Source organism: Bos mutus, chromosome 21 (assembly GCF_027580195.1).
Source record: "Bos mutus isolate GX-2022 chromosome 21, NWIPB_WYAK_1.1, whole genome shotgun sequence".
In the NCBI taxonomy this organism is placed as follows: Eukaryota; Metazoa; Chordata; class Mammalia; order Artiodactyla; family Bovidae; genus Bos; species Bos mutus.
The window spans coordinates 44,422,415-44,438,131 of record NC_091637.1 but is presented as its reverse complement, the minus strand read 5'-3'; the positions used below and the strand labels follow the sequence as shown (position 1 = coordinate 44,438,131).

Sequence of the window (15,717 nt, the reverse complement as noted above, 5' to 3'; positions counted from 1 at the left end):
TAAAACCTCTAAATCCATTTCATAAATGCAGTTTTAAGCCACATCTCTATGATAAAATATTTTGAAAATGTATATCATATTCTCCTAAGAGCTCAAATGGAGTGAGAGAATGAAAACAAGCTAATAACAGCACATCCTGGTAAGCAGTATGACTAAATTTAACAAAAAGCAGAAGGGACATAACTCAAAGAAGAAAGGAAGTCAAGAAAGGCTCCATGCTGGTGGTTTCTCTTATACTGTGTAGTCTTGAAGGATGAGTATGAGATAAGAAAAGAAGGAAAGGAGCAAGGGACATTGTAGGAAGCAGAACATGGATTCCCAGAATAAATGAAAATAGTTTTGTGTAGAAGGAACCAAGCATGGATAAGAGCTGAGAAATTAAGAGGTTATAAAAATAAGGACAAGATTATAACAGAACTTGTGTGCCAGGCTATGGAAGTCGCTCAGCAGTGTCCGACTCTGTGTGACCCCATGACTACAGCCTGCCAAGCTCCTCTGTCCATGGAATTCTCCAGGCAAGAATACTGGAGTGGGTAGCCATCTCCTTCTCCAGGGGAATCTTCTAGACCTAGGTATCGAACTCAGGTCTCCTGCATTGCAGGCAGATTCTTCACCGTCTGAGACACCAGGGAAGCCCTATGCCAGGCTGAGGAGTTCGAAATTAATCATTAAGTCAATAGATTTTGATCCCAGAATTGTTATATTTAGAAATATTATTTTTATGGCAGTGAAGAAGACAGATTAAAAGAGGAGACAGATTAAAAGAGAAAGGGAAATGTCAGGAGGCTACTGTAGCAATCCAGGTAAGAAATGTTATGTGTATGAACTAATGCAGGTAACAAAGAGGAGAGAGAAAATACAAGAAATATTTAGGAAGTATAACTCACTAAGTCTAAGGTGATGTTAAGGTTTCTATATTCTACCTGAAGCGAAAAATACTGATATGAATAGACTGGGATAAGTTAAATATGTATATATACTGTAATACCTAGAGCAACCACTAAGAAAAGTAAAATATACCAAAAAATATACAGATACAATAAAACAGAATAATAAATAATGTTCAAACAATCCATAGGAAAGTAGAAAAAAGAAAACAGAAGAACAAAAATCAGAGTGAACAAAGAGAACCAAAGATAAAATGGCAGAACTAAATCCTAATATATAAATATCAGTTAAAAGAGGTTATCAGAATTATTAAAAAAAAAATTACCATGTTGTTGATACAAAATTCATTTCCAACATAAAACAGGTAGGTTAAAGGTAAAGGGATAGAAAAAGACATACAATGCAAACAACTAATTAAAGAAAACTGGAGTGGTTGCATTAATAGCAGATGAAGTGGACCAGGACAAAGGAGGGCATTACATACATAATGATAAAAGAGTCAAGTCAATTCACCAAGAAGACAAAACAACCCTAAATGTGCATGCACCCAACAAAAGAACTTCAAAATACATGAAGCAAAACTAACACAACTGAAAGGAGAAAAGTCAGGCATCTCAACACCTCTATATCCATAATCAATAAAACCACTAGATAGAAAATCAGCAAGGATGTAAATCTAAGTTGACACCAGTTTCTAGCTTGGATGACTGAGTACATGGATGGAAGTGTCACTCACCAGAGGAGAAAAACTACCTTTTGGAACTTATACTCCTCAAAAGACTCTCAAACATGTAATAGAGATACTTGTCCACCATTTAGTGAGCGTCTAGACAGCAAGTAATCCAGAGTACAGACTCTCAAGCCAGAAGCCCAGCCTCTCCATCCCCTAGCTAGTGACTTGGGCAGATTACTCAACTTCCCTGTATCCTAATCTGTAAAAGCTAGATTGGATTTTGACCCAGAATTGTCCCTTAAGAGTTGTTGTTGGCTGCAGTCCATGGGGTCACTACGAGTTGGACACGACTGAGCGACTTCACTTTCACTTTCCACTTTCATGCACTGGAGAAGGAAATGGCAACCCACTCCAGTGTTCTTGCCTTGAGAATCCCAGGGATGGGGGAGCCTGGTGGGCTGCCATCTATAGGGTCACACAGAGTTGGACACGACTGAAGCGACTTAGCAGTAGCAGCAATGTATGTAAAGTGCTCATGACAGTTCCTGGGATAGAGTAAATACTCTAGATATGGCTGCAGTTATTAATTCTACACACAAGAATTTTTGCAGTGTTGAAGATAAAGAGATGAGAAAGACACAACCTTATCTGGGTTACTATGAAGGCCAAGAGATCAAGAAAGAGGTAGACACTATAAAAAATAATCAGGTAGTATATACAGAAGTGGTATTATTCAACAAAAGGAACACAATAATAATAAATACTGGCTGAGAACAGAACCTTGTAGCATATATTCCTTTAGGCTGATTGAGGATGAGACCAGTGAAAGAGACTGCAGTTAACAAGAAAAGTAAGGGTAAAAGTGGAAATAAAAAAGTAATAGAAAATAAGAAGAAAACGTCAATGAACATCCAATGTTGCAAAGGTAAAGAAAAAGACTGAAAAGTCTCTACTGGAGTAGACCCAGTAGAAGGTTGTTGTAAATCTTTGTATAATCTATTTCAGAGCAATGGTGGGTACAGAAGTCAGATTTCAGTAGTCTGAGGACACAAACCATTTTTTTAAGAAACTTGACTGAAAAGAGACAGAGTAAAAGTACGAGTGAGAAGTAAAGCCCAGAAAATGTGCAACTGTGAAGCTAATGTTTATATGCTGATGGGTGAAAAAAATGAGTAGGTAAGGAGAGACTGGAGACACAGGAGAGGATTTTACTGATGGAGAAAAGTCCTTGAAAAAGTTTGAAGAATGGCTTGTGGCTGTCACAACCTCATCAGTAAGTTAGCCAAAGACTGAAAAAATTCAACGCCAAACACGTGTATTTCTTTGTAAACAGAGGTCAGATGATAGAGTAGAAGACGTGGCATGCTTGCTGCACTGAATTAGAAAAGGTGCTAAAAACTGGGAAAAAGATAAAGGGGTCATGAGTCTAGAAATACTCGTGGGCTGAGGACCCAGAAGTATAGGAGGGAGGGATAATCTAGGATTACAGAGAGCAGTATACTTGAGAAGACTGAAACCTTAGAGTTTCAGAGCAAAGTTAAGTTGGTCAATATTGCTTCAACTGTCCCTCTCTCACAGATTCCCAATTCCTGTGAGCATATTAGAGGTCTGAGAAGACATGCAATAAATAAATGTACCAGTTTTTTAAAAAAAACCCCAGATTATCTGACTACAGGACTCCCCTTTCAAGTTATTTCTATCAACACCCTGAAGAACTGGTGTTCTCATCACAGAACTCATTTGGAGAAGCACTGTACTAGACATTTCTCTCAAAGATGAAGTCAACCCAATAATTGTAACTTTTGAGCAAGAGCTTTCAAGCAACTATAAATCTCCCAAATAACAATCACTCGTTCTAAAATTTTTCCCATCTTGTCCACAAGAACACAGTGAAAGTCTCAACTGGCTGATATTGAGAACACAGTCCTCCAAGTCAAGAAATCTTACCTTGATCATTCATACTATCCATTATTGTCATTAATTTCTTTAGCCTTGCCATAGACTCTTGTTCATTTCCTTTGCTCATGAAATCTGTTCCAAAACCAGGGATCATCCCCTAAAACATATATTTAAACATAAAAATCAGTAATAGCTTAAGATTAATTGTTCACATTTAACTAATGGCTTTAATATTAAAATTTAAAAGTAACTATTTTTACCCAAATACTAAAATAATTAAAGCAAGTGTATCCACTCTTAGAAATTATAACAAAGTTAATAGAGGTTAGAAAAAAACTTTTTAGGATAACTAACCAAGATCTGACTGAAGGGGCCCATTTTCATGATATTTTGAAATTGCTCATACATGTCTCGCAACGTAAACTGACCTGAAATACAATATAAATGATGCAAATACATTAGAGAGTGACATTTCCATTCAATAAAACTAATATTTTCCTTAATCATGGGCTCATCTTGAAGCACACTTATAACATAGCCAATCAATAAATATTCACTGAGAAGTTACATAAGATTACAGGATGAATGCCATGGAGACATCCTATCCTATAGAAGCTCATATTTTATCTGATAAAATGGATAAATACACACAGGAAATGTGAAAACAAAGGAAACAATCTATACATACTAGGATAACTGAAATTAAAGTATCTGACACCACCAAAAGTTAGAGGATATAGAACAAGCAGAACTCTCATATATTGCTGATGAGAATGTAAAAATGACAAAACTGTTTTAGATTATTTGGAGCTTCTTAAACAGCTAAACTGTCAATAAACTGGAAAATAGGTCAACTCTGGATGAAATACTACTCAGCTATAAAAGAACAGGGTACAGATAAGTAAAACCACTTGGATAAATATCAAAACTATTATGCTGAGTCAGGGAAACCAGGTGGGGGAAAAAACTTATATATATATACTCTAGGATTCCTATATGAAGTTTTACTGGGAAGGGGAATAAGCAAACTTCCTAGAGTAATGGAAATGTTCTGTTTCCCAACGAACATCTGTCAAAATTAATGGAATGATATCCTTAGAATCTGAGCATTTCATTATTATGCAAATTAACTTGTTAGAGAAAGACTATTTTCAATTTTTGTGCTACGATATAAAAAAGAACGTACTTGGTTTTAGGCATTCTGAATTTGAAGGAGCAGTAAAATACATCAAAAGAAATGTTCTAGGCAGCTAGAAATATAGAATTAAACAGTGGTAGAGCAGGTTAAGGCTGAAATAGATATTTGGCCATTATACAGAAATGACAATGGAAATTAAGACAATATAGGAAGTCCACTGTCCAGTCATGGAACCCAAGTGTAGAGTTTGAAAATGTAAAAGGCGGATAACACTATTAAATTTGGGGAGCCAAGAGAAAAGAGAAAGTTCACTACATTTGGAAGTAAGGAGGCCCCTGAAGCAAGGGCACACACCTAAAGAGAGACCTAGGCGTTCGAAAGCAGGCTGTCTGGGAATATATTAGAAACCAATCTTCAACTTCAAGCAGCGAAGACAGACATCAAAATAATTATGATGAATAATACAATAATTACAGGGTCCAGTGGAAACACATAGCAGGGGTTCCAAGTCTAGGGATAAGGCAGAATGTTCCTGAAGCATATTTAAGTAGAGACTTGGAAGTATGAGTGAGCCAGTTTGGCTGGGGGTAAAGGAGGACAGAAATAGGAAGAAGAGAGGATAACTACCTGACAGGCAGAGGGCCAGCAAGGTAAAAAAGACTGTAGTGTACATTTGAGAAACTGACAGAAATTCAGCATGACTGGCCCATGGAATGCTAAGAACAACGGTGTCAAAACATGACTCAGAAGATGTGGATTAGATGGTGGAATCATTCAAAAACACTACAAGGGCAACGGGAAGACACTGAAAGATTTTAAGAAAAGTAGTAGTAATAGGATCAAATCTGCATTTCTGAAAGATCATTTTGGCTGGAGTTTAAAAAAACAGGACCAAAAAAAAAAAAGAAAGAAAAAAAAAAACAAAAAAACAGGACCAAGGGAAATAATCCAAAAAACTGTAAAACCTGTTAAAAAGCCTTAGAATAAACAATCTAGAGAAGAGATTAATTTAAATAGCTGCTGGAAAGTAGGGGATGGAATGGAGATAATTAAGAGATAGAATCACTAGAACTAATAATTATTGGGAAAAGGATTGGGCAGAGTGAGGAAGACATGAGTGGATGACAACACCCAAGTTTCTGACTTTGGAAACAAGACAAATGATGTTAACTTTCATAGATGGCAACACTGGGGTGGGAGGTTGAAATGGGAAGATAAGGACAAATTGAAATCAGTGTCTAAGGAACATCAAAGCACGGTCTGGCAAACATACAGATATGAGTCTGAAGCTCAGGGAAAGATGATGACCTAGAAATGATCACTAGAAAACACCACCATCTAGGATGGAAGGACATAGGTACCTGACAAGATGAGTGAGAAGGAGCAGAGGTAGGATAGTATGTGGTCATGGAAATTAATAAGAGTCATGTCATTTTGAGAAAAACAGAAATGATCAATAGTAATATATGTTAAACGTTCCTGATGTGCTAGACATTTTATATATATATCAGCTCATCGTCACAACTCTATGAAGAAGATACTTAGTATTATCTACTTTTTACACAGAAGGAAACTGAGGTTATTTTTAAAAGTTCTATGTTGGGTTAAAAAACTTAAGCTCTTAAACATACTTTCATAGGAGTTGTCTTCAATGTGAAGAAAATGTGTATTTAATCTCTTTAAAATTTATGTTTTATTATATAAATATAAAACTTATAAGTAAACAAACAAATCAGAAGAGAGTATTTTAGCTTACTTTTAACCTGTTTTACTCCAAGGAACCCAATGAAAGCTTCAATACTAATCTTAAGGCAATTTGATTATAAGAAAGAAAATAAAACACTCAATTCTACAGCTGCTTAGATGACTGAGATTTACACCGATCTGCATATAAATCACCTAAAAAATAAACACTGGAAGAACTGACTTTAACGGACTTATCACTTCAAAAAATTATAGTAGCTCTATCAAAAGAAAACAAGGGAAGTCATCTGAGATCAAATGCTTTTTGTTACTCATATACCATGTTTCAACTTCTCTATAAGTGCTTCATTGTCATCCAGCTTCAGCTCGTTGACTTTATCTATCAATCCTTCAATGTCACCCATACCTATAAGAGCCAAAACAGTAAAATTAATAACTTATACTTGTTATATTGCTACATTACGCAAAATGCATGCACATATAGTAATAAACCTGTGAGACAGGCAGCTCAGGTATTTCTACAACACTTTACAGGTGTGAAATTGAAGCTAGAGAGGTTACGTAACAAAGCAGTGACTGCAGTCCAGGGTTTAATTCCAAATTCTATGCTCTCAAACATGCAAGTTCTGCTGCCATTATCACTTCTGTTACTACAACCACATACTTCCGTACTGTGCTCTAAAACTTCCCCAAGAACTTTCTATCCAACAGCTCATTATTACCACTCTAAACATGGGAAGCAGGTTACCATCATCCCTATTTTGTAGGTGAAGAAGATAAATCATAGAAGGAAATTATTTTCCTGAACTAGTCAGTGAGAGGGCAGAATTAAAATTCTAATCTGTCCTAAAAAGCCACACTATTTCTTGGAGATTTGTCTATATCCCCACCACTGTACACACCAAGAAGTTTGCTGATGAAAGGTTGTGTTTTGAAAGGTTCAAAGTCATCTATGTGTTCCCCTGTACCAATGAAAATAATCGGACTTTTTGTGGCAGCAACTCTGCAAAGAAAAAGAAAACACAAAATAACCTCAAAAAGGAAAACAAATTTCTAGATGTCAAAGCTTATTAGACAAAGGTACATAGCTCAAGCTTCTTTTCACTAGCTAAAACAGAACTATAGATATATCAGAGGGACTCGAAAATTCTGTTTCTATTTACACTTTCTTCATAGACTATATTAGGTCCACTATTGGAATAGATTTTTAATGATTAATAAAGTCATAAACATACACACACACACACACAGCATGTAAGTCCAAGGCACAGGACAACAGTGTTAATGATACTTACGCACTAAGAGCACCACCTCCTTTTGCATGGCCATCAAGTTTTGTCACTATTACTGAGGCTACATCTACTTTATCTTTAAAAGCCTTAGCCTGGGCTTCACAAGCCTGTCCAATGGAGGCATCCATCACATAAACAATGTTATCTGGTTGCTAGAAAATTTAAATAGAAAAGATACGTATTTTAACTGACCTTAGGTAAATTTCATCAATAGAAGCTATAAAAAGTATTTACTATAATTATTCAATCAATAAACATTTACTGTAGAAGTAGTATGTATTAGGCACCATTTAGGTCCTCAGATAGAGATGAATAAGAAAATCCTTGTCTTTATGGGGCCTACATTGAAGTCATTGGAGACAGATTTAAAAATAGGCAAATAAACATTTCATCTAGTCAAGGCTATGGTTTTTCCAGTAGTCATGTATGGATGTGAAAGGTGGACTATAAAGAAAGTTGAAAAGAATTGATGCTTTTGAACTGTGGTGTTGGAGAACACTCTTCAGAGTCCCTTGGACTGCAAGGAGATCCAACCAGTCCATCCTAAAGGAAATCAATCCTGAATATTCATTGGAAGGACTGATGCTGAAGCTGAAACGCCAATACTTTGGCCACCTGATACAAAGAGCTGACTCATTAGAAAAGACCCTGATGCTGGGAAAGATTGAAAGCAGGAGAAGGGGACGATAGAGGATGAGATGGATGGATGACATCACCGACTCAATGGACATGAGTTTGAGTAAACTCTGGGAGTTGGTGATGGACAGGGAGGCCTGGTGTGGTGCAGTCCATGGGGTCGCAAAGAGTTGGATGTGACTGAGCGACTGAACTAAACTGAACTGAAACATTTTGAATGTACAACAATTAAAATGGGATGGAGAAAATCAGTTATGAGGTGTGGAAGGCTTCTTTCTTAGGGTGGTCAGAGAAGGCCTGTCTGGAGGTAAAATTTGAGCTGAGATCTGAATAAAGAGGAAAAAGTTAAGCAACAATCTCGAGCAATCACACTCCAGGCAAATGGAACAGCAAATGTAAATGAGAAGAAGAAAAAGCAGAAGAGTGTGGGCTGAAACCAAAATGGATAAAAACAGAGGTAAGGCTATTTCCCTTAGATCTGCTCCACTAAGTCAAAATAATGGCATGGCTAAAACCCAACTTATTAGCACTAACCATTAACCAAAGAATTACTGCCAGCACCTCAATGGCAAATATGGGCTCATAATATGTGCTACAGATTACCTATAAACCATTTCTTATCCCCAAGTTATCTCCATCACGATTTTAAAGAGACACTGAATGATGATTAATACTTTTAAATGCTTCATATCTTTCAAAATTCACCTAAAGCAAATGTTTCTAATTTAAAGAATTTACAGAAAGGAAATGCAATAGTTACTAACGGTTATTCTCAATTTGTTAGTTTTTCTTATACATACTAATAAGATGATTAAGCAATGAAATTTCCAATACTCATGAAAATTTCATATTAATGTAGAGAAGATTAAGTCCTTATCATATAGATAAAGGAGCCCAAAATAGAAATAAATTACTTGGAGTCTCACAGGCAAAAAATAATTTATATGGTTCACAAACTCAGTTAAATTTTAACTGAAGTCCTTATAATGTTGTTAAATTAAAGCTACTTACTATAGCATTAGCAACTTGAAGCATTTCTTCAAACAAAGAGTCTTCTTGTTTATGACGGCCACTTGTATCAACAATAATAATTTCAAAGTTTTCATTTTTGAATTTTTCCACTCCTTCAGAGGCAATGATAACAGGATCCATTTCTGTATAGCTATTTAACATGGAAAAAATGATTTAACAACCACAACAGCAAAACGTTCAAATACTAGTAATTTGGAAATTGCTAGTATATCTTTATTCTGAAAAAGTCATATTGATCACAATTTCAATTAAGTATAAAATCCAGTAAGTATTAAATATGACAAGCCACTTAAAGAGCAGCATGAAGCAATATCCAGTCTCCAAATTATGAAATCCTGTATGATCCTGCTTTATATCTTTTCTGAATGAGTTGCATATCCCTCAATTTTTAAAATTTTCTTTAATAACTGAACTTGTATTATGTAGTGTTTCATATATGCTTTTCCACTGAACAGTCTTTTGAAAGCATTTTTAAATGAAGTATAGTTGATGTACACTATACATTATAGCTATACAATACAGTGAGTTACAATTTTTTTTTTCAGCTGAAATTGTTGCAAATGGCAAATTTTCATTCCTTTTTATCTGAGTAGTACTGCATTGTATGTAGGGGGTGTGTGTGTGTGTGTGTGTGTGTGTGTGTGTCTCAATCTTCTTCATTTATCTGTTAATGGACACTTAAGTTGCTTCCATATCTTGGCAATTATAAATAATGCTACTACGAAGACTGGAGTGAATGTTGCTTTTCAAATTAGTGTGTCTTTTTTCCTTCCTAAATATATACCCAGGAATGGAACTGTTGGGTTATATGGTAGTTCTATTTTCAGTTTTTCGAGAAACTGCCATACTGTTTTCCACAGCTGTGGTACCAATTCACATTCCCACAGTGTACAAGGATTCCTTTTTCTCCACATCCTCGTGATCATTTGTCATTTGTGTTCTTTTTGATGACAGTCATCCTTCTGTAGCACTTTCTAAAACCATTAAATATTCCTGTAACACGTGACTTTTAAGTTATATAGCGTTCCATCAGATGGCTATGCTATCATTTATTAAATAAATGCCCTACTGTTGGCCATTTAAGGTTTTCTAATGGTATTAAAAATATAGCCAATATAAATAGTATATAATGTTGTTTCTTCTAAACTATGATACACTCCCCTACAAGCTGAATTTGGATCAAATGGTTTGATCATTGAGGCTTTTGGTTTTTAAAAGGAAAATGTCCTTCACAAAACTTTAATTTCATTGCTATTTTATTATATTTTCATAATCCTCGAAACTCTACTCAACTTGAAAATCAAAAAATAAGATTTCATTTTAGTTTGCATTCTTTTGATTAGTGGCAACTTTTAACACAGATCAACGTTGTCAAATGAAAGGATATATAATGTTAAAAAAAAGTTTTTCCCCTAAATTAACAACAAAAATCAAGTAGAAATACACAGAGTAAGAATATATATGAAACTTAAAAGAGGAAAATTAATATACTTAAGGGCGAAATTTTTAACAAAAAAGACCTAGCAAGTTTCTACATGGAACTATACAAATAAGTAAAGATTTCAGTTCTCCCCTAAATTAATTGGCTTCAATATAGTTTTAATCATAATCTTACGGAGATTTTTCTTTCTGGAACTTGATTAAAGAAACCAACACAACATTATAAAGCAATTTTCCTCCAAGTAAAAAGAAAACTAAAATTTACTCAGGAAAATAAGCAGGTGAAAGAGACAAGAAATGTTGAAAAAGAAGAAATTAGCATTACCAGCTATTTTAAAATATGATAAAGATACAATTAAAATAAAACATAAATATATAAAGAAATAGGATCAAAGATGTTCATAAGGAGATTACTTACATATATGCATATAATGGAATACAGTGATTTCATAAAAAGATTTCTCTTTAACAGCATATTGTCCAGAATTATTAAGATCCCATTATTATAATATGTATTTTAATGAAATATAACATACATATGAAAAAGCTGCACAAATTGTTAAACTCAGTAAATTTTCACAAAGCAAACACACCCAGACCAAGGAAAACAAAATAATTAGTATTTTACTCTCTCCCAAGAATAATCACTATCTTGTCATAAGATCCCATTTTTAATCAAGTCTATAGTAGTATGTTTACATAAAATGCACTATTTTAAGTATTCATTTTAATAAGCTTTGACAAATTTATATAACCCATATAACTACTACTAAAGCAATCAAGGTTCAAAGCATGAAAAGATTCTATTTCAATTTAAAATTATCTACCTCTTGTACATTTGTTTATATATAGCACATCTGAAAAAAGCACAGATGGACTTGCTAAAAGCTGGTCATCGGGAAGTGAAACTGTTAGCACTTTCACTTCTTTAAAATTTTTTATTAAAATAGTGTTTGTTTTTTTTTTTAAAGACAGAAAAAAAAAACATATCTATTGTCCCCCCAATAAATGCTAACATGTAAATTTAACATTAGAGATCATATCAAATCCTTCCTTCCCCAGCCCTATCCACTTCATCTCTCCCAGAGGAAACGATGATCACTAATATTTTACTCTATACACATAAGCAAAGGAGAGATTATTTAATAAACAGTACTGAAAAACTGGTTAAAAATTAAGGCTCTGGTTTTGGCTGATAGTTCAAGTAAGTAGCCTAAGCTACTTGCTCAGTCGTGTCTGACTCTTTGCAACCCATGGACTGTAGCCAACCAAGCTCCTCTCTCTGTCTATGGTATTCTCCAGACAAGAATACTGGAGCGGGTTGCTATTTCCTTTTCCAGGGTATCTTTCCAACCCGAGGATTGAACCCAGGTCTCCTGCACTGCAGGTAGATTCTCTACCATCTGAGCCGCCTATCAGCTCATACCCATCACTGTGCAAATTTGAACTCTAAACATGTATTATCCTTTAATTTTTAAATCTATGTTAGAAAAAGTTCTTAACCTAAAAATTAAATTCCTAACATTATTCTTTAATCTATTTGCTAGAAATTATCATAAAAAAATAACTAAGAGAGAATTCCCTGGTGGTTCAGTGGTTAGGACTCTGCGCTTTCACTCCCAAGGGCCTGGGTTCAATCTCTGATTGGGGAACTAAGATCCTGCAATCAGCGTGTTGCCGCCAAAAAAAAACTAATAAAAGAATTTAAAGAGCATACCATAGCCAAAGTTCACTAGTTTTTTTGGCCAAAAAGTAGCAAATAATGATTTATAAAATGATATCATTCATTTAATTACTTCAAATTTTAGCTTAATAATCTTATATTAATATATTAGTAACATTAAGAAAAATGTTATTCTCTCAAATAAGTCTTTCTAAATTTAATCTTGACTCAATTCTTTTAATCAGTCATTTTAACATAAATAAATCACCTAACTGAACAGCAATGTAGCAAATGAAGGTTAGCAATGATCAGACTCTGAGATAAACATAGATTATAAAGCATTTTAGGATGATCAAACACAAACTTTTAAAAATGGTGTACCAAAGAAACAGACAATGTAGAATTCACCAGGGTATGCTGAATCGAGAAAAGGTTCAGACATGTCTTAGAAGAAACAACTGTAATAGAAGCAGGAAGCTGGAAAGCATGCAAGGCAGGGTAAGTAAAGGAAGAATTATAAGCTAAACAGTATCTGCTCTGATTGATCAGGCTGGATCAGAAAAATCATGTTACAATAATAAAAGGTAACATTGTAATAATTATACCCCTACCTTATTCCAAAAATGATTCAAGCTTATAGGTACATATTAAAATGTGGCCAGATAGCATAAAGTAAAAAGTCAGATAGATAAGGTAAGACATACGAATGTAAGAATAAAAACCGGAACCCACCTTCCATAGAATGGAATTCTTGCTTTGGTTGCATTCTGTTTTAGTTGGTCAAAAGCCCCTATGAAACAAAAAAGTTAATGAGTCCTTAAACTTGAAAATAAAAATTTCAGGAAATAATTTTCAAATTTCAGCACAATACCTGCTCTGAATGTGTCTGCACATATCAAACAGGTCTTCCAACCTTTCCTCTGATAATAATATGCTAACTGGGAAAGGAAGATTTTAAAAATCAATAAAAACAAATTATTACACATGTAAAATAAAACAGCTCATATTCTCCTAAAAAGTAATATTATTGCATTCTGAATACTGAAGATTTCCTGAAGAGTTTAAACTCTAAGTGCCAAACAGTCACATTCAAAGGATACGAAATGACGAAGCAACAAATGACTATGGTAAAAAATGTTATTAACGTTAATCAAAAACAAACAATAACATAACCCTCTAAGAAATAATCCTGGTTTTTTTTTTCTTTCTAAACTATACATAGTTGAGGCTTCTGAAGCAAAATCTGATAACAAAGTTGAGGCACCCAATTATGAAGGAAAGGGTGGTAGAATGAATTTAAAATTAGCAAAATGATATGTAAAATGAAGATCCATACATATTATACTGGGTTAGACATTGTGAAAAGGGAATCCTGAGCCATAGGATATAAGGTAAACTTTCCCCCTTTACTTCTCCAAAAATCATATCCTCATCTCCTTAAAGAATAGGAACAGTTTTCTTGGTAAAAGCACTTGATTTACACAAACAGCTTCTCCATGACTTTGTTTTTTTTTTAAGTATAATTTACCTTTGAACATGTAGTTGTTTTACCACTCCCTTGCAATCCAACAAACATGATCACATTCTGTTTTCCTTTAGTGGGTGTCCATGCTTTAACTCCAGGGTCTACAAGCTACATACCAAAAACAAAGATAAAATCAGGTTAGCACATGGTTACATTCAAAACCTCTCTCCCCACAACTTTCAAACTGTAAAAATGATTTACAGACATTTCAGTGTAAGAGGCAACCATAATCCTCCCATTCTAACACAACTCTATTTCCCTCTCTTATATATACACATAGTGAAATTTAAGAGTTTAAAACAGTGCATTGTGAAGTTATAAGCAAGCCTATACTCCCAAACCGATTCAGAGGTAAGGATCTCAAAACATTTTTTAGAAAAAGTTGAAAGGGTATGAATGTGAAACCAAGTTTGAGCAAGGGAGCAATCTACAACAGCACTGTAGAAATATAATGTATGTGCAGGCCACATAAGACCTTTTACATTTCTAGTAGTGACATTTCAGAAAGTAAAAACAAGTGATATTAATGTTAATCCTTTAACTCAATGTATCTAGAATATTATAATTTTAACATGTAATCTATATTTAAAAATTAATGAGCTAGTTTATATTTCCTTTTCCCATGCTGGGTCTTTTTTTTTTTCCTAAATAAATGTGCCATGCTAGGTCTTAAAACCTGGCATGGATCTCTTATCCATCTACTCCATATCAGATCTCAGCAGACTAGCCACATTACAAGTCTCAATAACCACATGTGGCTAGTGGCTACAATACTGCAATGGCACCTACCTTCCTGTTCAATTTCACCAGTGTTAATACATGAGCAAAATTACAAACTACATGTGAAAGGCTTTCCAAGTGAGTCAAACGTTAAACTGTCCAATGCCATTGGATGTACTCCTCTTTAAAGTTATTAGATTTAAAGTAAAAAATAATCACCAATTTTATAATGACAATCAGTGGAAAATAAAGGTACGTATACAGACAGTCCCCAAACTAACAAGCAGGAGGCATTTTTAACGTTCATTTAAAAAAATAATACATTTCCAAGTCATCATTTGGAACTTGAAACCTCTCTATATAATCAAACAGTAATAGTAGTTAATATCCTAGACCAGAGGACATAGACCATATTTACAACTATGTGTAAATAAAGTCTTAACACACACATGCCCACTCATTTACTGCTTTTGTGCTAAACACCAGACCTGAGTCGTTGCAACAAAGACCATATGACCCACAAAGCTGGAACTATTTGTTCTTAAGAGAAACTTGCTGAGCCCATGCTAGATGATACCATAAAAGTTACATAATCCATATTATATCTGATTTCAAGGAAAGCCATGTGGTAGAAAAGGGAGGAAAAGAAAATACATTTTGTTATCTTCTTTTCAGGCATAGAGCTACCCATAAGCAAACTTCTGAAATAAACAACTATCTTAGACATAAATCCACTGCCCTTCCTCTTAGACCCTTTCAGAACACTAATGCTGCCCTATATTCTCCTCCATCCTCTATATCCCATGGCAGAATCACTCAGCTCTCTATGAACCTACTATTTGGAACATATATTTTACTGAATAATGTTTTTATTATATCTTCTCTTCCTCCTGCATCCTAGAACTGCAGTACTGAATTTTCATACCACATTAAAATCAGTTATCCTATCTTGGACTTTGAATCGATCTTATACTGGTGCGTGCTTCTGTAACATTATACACTAGTCATTTAGAAAATACTGGTTTACTGAGTTAGGCAGATCTCCCATTGTTGACACATGTCACTACACAACATCGAAAATTTTATTTATTAATATCTATACTGATC

At 34.4% G+C, this 15,717-nt stretch overlaps 1 protein-coding gene across 3 annotated transcripts in view; it reads right to left on the bottom strand.

Moving 5' to 3' along the window:
- The window catches only part of LOC102271224 (signal recognition particle subunit SRP54), a 68,034-nt gene that overhangs the window by 37,389 nt on the left and 14,928 nt on the right, over positions 1-15,717 (bottom strand). For all 3 annotated transcript variants that reach the window (XM_070358723.1, XM_070358722.1, XM_005891811.2), the window contains 9 exons: positions 13,894-13,998; positions 13,237-13,303; positions 13,098-13,155; positions 9,242-9,392; positions 7,598-7,746; positions 7,205-7,305; positions 6,622-6,708; positions 3,815-3,888; positions 3,509-3,617 (listed from right to left, as the gene is read on the bottom strand). In XM_070358723.1, the coding sequence (XP_070214824.1) occupies positions 3,509-3,617; positions 3,815-3,888; positions 6,622-6,708; positions 7,205-7,305; positions 7,598-7,746; positions 9,242-9,392; positions 13,098-13,155; positions 13,237-13,303; positions 13,894-13,998 (901 nt within the window). The remainder of the gene's footprint in view (positions 1-3,508; positions 3,618-3,814; positions 3,889-6,621; positions 6,709-7,204; positions 7,306-7,597; positions 7,747-9,241; positions 9,393-13,097; positions 13,156-13,236; positions 13,304-13,893; positions 13,999-15,717) is intronic.